The sequence below is a fragment of the Poromitra crassiceps genome (genome assembly GCF_964638095.1).
Source record: "Poromitra crassiceps genome assembly, chromosome: 4".
Lineage (NCBI taxonomy): Eukaryota > Metazoa > Chordata > Actinopteri > Beryciformes > Melamphaidae > Poromitra > Poromitra crassiceps.
Genome location: NC_139626.1, coordinates 5,375,199 through 5,382,505, shown reverse-complemented (window position 1 = coordinate 5,382,505; position 7,307 = coordinate 5,375,199). Strand labels below are relative to the sequence as shown.

General features: G+C 42.1%; 1 protein-coding gene across 1 annotated transcript; it reads left to right on the top strand.

The window, feature by feature from the left end:
- Window positions 1-700: 700 nt before the first annotated feature.
- LOC310775992 (E3 ubiquitin-protein ligase TRIM39-like) lies at window positions 701-7,101 on the top strand. Its single transcript, XM_083636123.1, has 2 exons — window positions 701-759; window positions 4,690-7,101. Exon 2 carries the CDS (start codon window positions 4,690-4,692, stop codon window positions 6,304-6,306), a length of 1,617 nt encoding a protein of 538 aa, XP_083492249.1. The 5' UTR covers window positions 701-759; the 3' UTR covers window positions 6,307-7,101.
- Window positions 7,102-7,307: the final 206 nt, after the last annotated feature.

Sequence of the window (7,307 nt, the reverse complement as noted above, 5' to 3'; positions counted from 1 at the left end):
ATGTTTTAAAGAATGCATTTAGAGAGATTGGAGAGGAAAATATCAGCGATACAAAAACAAACTTCAGCGGATAAGCGTTGGATACTCCTTCTGGAGTATTTAATCAACAGAGATTAATGAATAGAATCTGAGGAAATGTTATTTGTTATTTGGTTCCTTATTATTTAATTATGAATATTGTGTTTATTGTTTCATAGTAATTACTTGTTGTTGTGTACAATACAGAGAATAGATTTTAGTCCACACTCCAGGTCAGTAGGTGGCGGTAGTATGACTGGGAAGACGGAGAGGACTGAAATGGTGGTTGACGCTGCAAAGAGATTTCTGGATGTGGTTGATGTATCTGGAGCAGAGATAGATAAAATACTGAGAGATGCATTTGTGCAAACTCAGGCGTCTGCATCTGGAAAGTAATTATGAATCGGAGTACTTTGGGTGGATATGGATATGGGGTTATTTTGTTTATTTTAGTTAAATTAAGATCAGTTTAGGTTTAGTTCAGTAGATGGCGGTAATGCAACATTTTGGATGCCAACCGCCGTAAAACCAAACAGAAGAAGAAGAAGAAGTAGGTGGCGGTAAAGCACCCTAAAGCGGTTTGCCAACCGCCATTAAAACTAAAAGAAGAAGAAGTCGCGTAAACAGAACAGAGTCACATGATCATAGAGAATTGAAAGTGAAAATAACTCAAAACGACAACATTGCTGCAGTCGAGAAAAGTCTCTAGTCTGTTTCTCTTCAAAGAGAATAAAACGAGAGGTGAGTACTACAGATCATATTTACTGTGTTTAAACAGAGAGTAAGAACACAAACTTGAACAGTAGGCAGATAGGTTCCTGTTTTCAGTTTGCATCTATTTCTACTCACAAGATGTCATTGAAGTGCAAGCCTACAGTCGAAAAGATTGTAGGTCACACGACAAGAAACTCCACTGGCGTTTCAGGCACTCTGAAGTGGGAAAAGGACATCTGAATGAGCGTCATATAGCCTAACAATAATAATAAATAAAAAAAAGTCAACATGTTTTGACCAACAGGTTTCAAAATGCAGGGTGGATGGATCCATATATGGAAGAGAGAAAAAGACAAGTGTCAACAAACTAAAAGCACAACAAAGCACATGATAGAAAACAATAAACATAATGGCACAGAGGCATTATAGTCAAACACGAAATGTAAAATAATACACAATGTTTATGCAACTGCTGCTTTGATTTATGATTCATAATGCAAAGCAGAAGAACAGCCTATAATTTATTTATGAATTACTGTAGGCCTATGTGTATGTCTGTTTTGCAGTTTAAAAAACACATCTTTATTGTTGAATTTGTGAAATATCCGGTGTTTCCCACACATGAACATTTGTGGCAAGACAACCACAATATCAGCGGGTGTATTGTAGTGTAAACACACTTTACCCACCTCTTTGAAATGAGGCAGCAACTACCCTATTTTCAGATCACCTGTATCAATCAATGATAGGAAACAAGGTGTAAACTACTCACCTTGTATAGTTTATAATACCCACCTCTGTATCTACCACTACACCCCTGTAGCACTGACCACCACAATATGTTTCCCCCTCAGGACTTAAAACCTACCTGTTGTGTACGTAGATGACCAAATAAGTAAGCTATGTGGAAATTGATAGCCTTCATGTTGTTGCACACCCAGTATTTTAATGAGTGCAACCAAAAAAACAGAACAGTGTAACACTGCTTATATTCTTATGTTCTCTTTGACACAACTCGTACCAACCAACCTCCCAGCCCCTTCATTTCACCTGACAGCGAGGATTTTCACTAGCAGGACGTAGCGAGTGGGATGATCACGCTATTCCCCCGAGTTCCCCTCCCCCCGAACAGGTGTCTCGACCGACCAGAGGAGGCACTAGTGCAGCGACCAGGACACATGCCCTTAATGCAGCTTCCCATCGGCAGACATGGCTAATTTTGCCTGAATGGACGCCCAACCAAGCTGAAGGTAACATGGGGGCTTGAACCTGCGACTCTCGTGTTGGTAGGCAGGGAATCTACCACTGCACTACCCGGATGCCCAATTAATTAATTAATTGACATGAGCAAGTTTGTAATAACCTGCTCAGGGACTACAGAGGAAAATTAATTCTAGCTAACTCCCTTACATTTACATTGATGTGGAAACTGATATGTTGATCAATGTGCTCTGTCCCTTTAAAATAAATAAATAAAATAAACCATGTACGATGTAACTTTGAGGCTCTGTCCCAGAGCATGTCAAGCTACCTGGAACTTTTAACTCCATTTCCTATGCAGCTCCTTCAGGATAAAAGTTTTCCGCTGATAAACTAATGGGACACTTTTATTGTGAATAACGTATAGGAAGTGAAACGTGTTTATCGCTTGCTAGCTCGATTAGCGATGGATTACATTACATTACATTACATACGATTAGCTACTTCTTCACTAAAACAAGTCGAGACAAGCAACATTTGGGGATAAACAAAGGAGGGACTGGAGCACACCGATAGATTTGCAGTTTTTAATTGTGCAAACAGCTGACTAACGTTTCAACACTACTGTGTCTTCATCATAGTTGGACAAAGACATGAAGCAACTGCTTATGAAGTCAACCTAAACCAGTGTGCAATCCTCATTGGATAATAGGTTGAACAGAGTTTCACATCTATAGAGAGTGGGAATTGGGGATATAATTGGAGCTATTTTTCCCCTCTCCAGCGAATCAGATATACAGTAAACACTGCAGAAAGGTAAGCAAAGTAAAGAGTAGGAAACAGTCAAATAAGACTGATATCTGAACATGCAAACAGGGAAGTGTAACATTTATTAACGTTAGCATCTGTAACTAACTAACTTTATTACATAATGGGGCTTTAACTCTCCTTAAAATTGAAAAAGTGCCTAAAATGTCATTGGAGTCCCTTCTTTTTTTATATATATATATTTTATTTTACAATTTTCAGAACAAAACAGAACAACAGGCTCAAACAAAGACAAAGACAAAAACAAAAACATACATATATCAACATTTCAAAATACATGGTGATACCAGCCACGTGAACTGTCAATGTACTTGCAGGAAATGTACGTGGGATCCTGTGCAAGGGCTCCATAAAGAGTCAGCCAGGCGAGTCATCAGTCACCTCTAACCTCGTCCAAATAGGCCAGAAACGGATCCCAGACCTCAGAGAATTTCTTAAGTGAATTGATCCTCAGAAACCGGAGTCTCTCCATATGTATAACCGAGATCATGTCCGTCAGCCACAGCTGGAAGGAAGGTGAAGAGGGGGACTTCCACTCCTTGGAGTCCCTTCTAAGGATATTGATGAGACTAAAATATCTCCAAGACTAAGGACATGTTGTTGAGTTAGCTAATTGCTAATGTTACTAGCTCACTACTACTACTACTTACTAGCACTGTTGCCAATGTTATGTTATGGGTTTATGGTCCAGCGCAAGCTATGAATGGAAGCTGGATCGGAACGTGGATCGGTGACGTCAGTCAGATATCTGATATTTTAATTACATCAATATTGGCACCCAATAGCGATATCCCGATACCGATATCCCATCTCTACTACTTACCCAATTGTTCCTACAATAAAAAAATTATAATTTTAAGATATTCGCACAAGATTCATAGGCTCGCCTGCTGCGCAGCCTCACCCGTCCTGCAGTTCGCCCGCTGCACGGGCTCGCATACAGAGCTCTCCCACAGCTCGTCTCCTGCATGGCCTCACCTCCTCTATTGGCATGTACAGGGCACAATTGCTGAACTTCACATCACTGATGATATTTCAATCATGAGAGACCAGAGTGTAGAATTAACAAGCAAGCTTTATTCACAAATGGCATGGCGATAAGTTCTATGGCATGAGATGGAATGGCAACTAATTCTGGCAACTAATTATATGGCATGGCAACTAGTTATTTGGCGTAATGACTCCGTGGTAAGATGCCTCTATTCTTGAGGTGAGAGAGGAGGGCATCTGCTCGGACTAGGATAGAGAATAATCCCCCCCCCCGTAGGGGATTCTTCAGGAGTCAAGACATTGGTGATGGACTGGGGAGGTGGGTGGGGCGAAACACAGCTTCAGAAGATGGGATGCGATCAGCCCAGGTACAGCGACCATGGAGGAGAAGGATCAGGGAAAGAGGACGATGACACGCTGAGCATATGGCTATAAGTACTGCCACGTCATAGCCTCGGCATTGACGTCATTACCGACGTCATATTGGCAAGTTGAGGGGCTGATTGGCTGTTGAGGATGGGGTGATGAGTCACAGCGGACGTCACACTCCTTGCCTTAGGCTAGGAGCTGATGCATATTGTGATATGATATGAGGTAGCGTGTCTGGTCTTCATCTTGAAACTAGGTCGAGACCAACATTACAATTGCTCGAGTGACCATCACTGATCACATCATGGAGTGCTCGAGTGACGTCACTCAGCTCGGCCTCACCTGCTGCGTGGCCTCACCTGCTCTATTGGCATGCGCAGCGAACAATTGCTCAACTTCGCATCATCAAATGACATCACTGATGATGTCATCACTGATGATTTCATAGACATTGTGACATCATCAGTGACATCACAATTAAAATGACATCACTGATGATGTCATAGATATTGTGACATCAATTATGTATACAATGCTGACATTTCACATTTTCACTCTCATTGTCTACAGATGTCTGCTGCCAGCAGTCTCCTATCTGAAGAGCAGTTGCTGTGCTCCATCTGTCTGGATGTGTTCACTGATCCAGTCTCCACACCATGTGGACACAACTTCTGCAAAAAGTGCATCACACAGTACTGGGATGTTACTGTCCAGTGCCAGTGCCCCATGTGTCAAGAGGTTTTTAACACAAGACCTCTACTGCGGATAAATACTCTCATATCTGAGATGGCTGCTCAGTTCAGAAAGTCAGATGAAAAGAAAGCCAGCTGCCCAGACCAACCATGTGCCAAACCAGGAGAAGTTCCCTGTGACGTCTGCACTGGGACCAAACTGAAGGCCCTGAAGTCCTGCCTGGTGTGTCTGGCCTCCTACTGTGAGACTCACCTGGAGCCTCATCAGATACTCAAAAGCATGAAAAAACACAAGCTGATCGATCCTGTGGAGAACCTGGAAGACAGGATGTGTAAAGAGCATGATGGACCGCTTCAGCTGTTCTGCAAGACGGACCAGATGTGCATCTGTCTGGTCTGCACGGAGTCAAACCACAAATTACATGACATCGTCCCTCTGACAGCAGAATATGAAGGAAAGAAGGCTGAGCTGGGGAAGACAGAGGCTGAAATTCAGCAGAAGATCCAGCAGAAACAAGTGAAAATTCTGGAGATCAAACGCTCAGTAGAGCTCAGCAAGGAAGATGCAGACAGAGAGATAGCAGACGGTGTGCGGGTCTTCACTGCTCTGAGGCAGTCTGTGGAGAGAGGCCAGACTGAGCTCATTGAGACGATCGAGGAGAAGCAGAAAACAACAGAGAAACAGGCTGAAGCCTTCATCAAAGAGCTGGAACAGGAAATCTATGAGCTGATGAAGAGAACCGCTGAGGTGGAGCAGCTCTTGCGCACTGAAGACCACCTCCACCTCCTCCAAAGCTTCCCATCCCTGAACATTCCTCCAAACACCACAGACTGGACAGAGGTATGTGTCCACTCATCATATGAGGGGACTGTTAGGAGAGCGGTGGCTCAGCTGGAGGAGACTCTCAGTGAAGAGATGGAGAAGCTGCTTGATGTTGAGGTGAAGAGGGTCCAGCAGTATGCAGTGGACGTGACTCTGGATCCTGACACAGCACATCCCCAACTCATCCTGTCTGATGATGGGAAACAAGTACATTGTGGTGAACGGGATGAAGAAAATAATGTCCCAGAAAATCCAGCGAGATTTTCTTCTTGGACCTGTGTCTTAGGAAAGCAGAGCTTCTCTTCAGGAAGGTTTTACTACGAGGTTCAGGTTAAAGGGAAGACTGGGTGGGATGTAGGAGTGACCAGAGAGTCTGTCAACAGGAGGGGAGAAATCAAAGCGTGTTCCCAGGATGGCTGCTGGATTGTAGTGATGCATGGAAATAAGTACCATGCTTCTGCTGACCCTCCTGTCCCTCTCTCTGTGAAGCCTCAGAAGGTGGGGGTGTTTGTGGATTATGAGGAGGGTCTGGTCTCCTTTTATGATGTAGATGCTGCAGCTCTTATCTACTCCTTTACTGGCTGCACCTTCACTGAGAAACTCTACCCATTCTTTGGCGTTTATCTTGAAAATGCCCCTCTGATCATCTCTCCTGTCAATCACACAGATTAGACATTGTTAATCATTCGTTATTCACAGATAGGATTAATTGATATTTAAAATAAAACATTCACATATTCAAGGGAAATATGTTTTCCCTTTTGTAAGGTAACTTAAAAAAACCGTATTTTGATTTGTTCCTTCTTCTTGGCATTAAATAAATATGTGCCTCTGGATCCTGTTACAACACAAGCCAATCTAATTGTATCTGATGATGGGAAACAAGTAAATAATGGGGCGGTAGAGAAGAATCTCCCAGACAATCCAGAGAGATTTTCTTGTCGTACCTGTGTCTTAGGAAAGCAGAGCTCTTCAGGAAGATTTTATTACGAGGTTCAGGTTAAAGGGAAGACTGCCTGGGATGTAGGAGTAGTCAGAGGCTGGGATGTAGGAGTGGTCAGAGGGTCAACAGGAAAACAACAATCACTCTGAGCCTTAAGTATGGCATCTGGTGGGGAAAAACTACCTCTCTGATCATCTCTCCTGTCAATCACACCGATTCGACTAAGCATGGATATTATTTTCAGAGGATGCATTGTGATTTAAGATTTTGTTTTTGTTGACCTATTCAAGCGGTTATAATTTCTTATTTCCTTAACTCTGTTTACGTAACTGTTATTCATTCTAATGTTGAAGAATTGTAATTAAACATGAAAAACCACTTCGGACAAACTGTCAGTGGAAAAAGGCCAGTAACCACTGATGTCTCTTGTCTCTTTACTTTCTTCTTCCTGGCAAATTGATTTTATGTTGATCATGAAAAAGACAATATTCAAATTAAAGTTAAAATAAATGTTGAACGGCAGATTCTGGTTAGCGCTGTATTATTATTCATACAGTATTCTTTTTTTGTCAGAGCGTTATTGTAGATTGAGCATTGTAATTTTACACAATTCACAACTCGTGTTTTTTTCTTTTGTTTAAATAAAGAATGCAATCTACAGTTTGTTTCTCCTATTACAATTATTTGTTGAAATCTAACTATAAATGTTGGACCATCTTAGATCTTACTC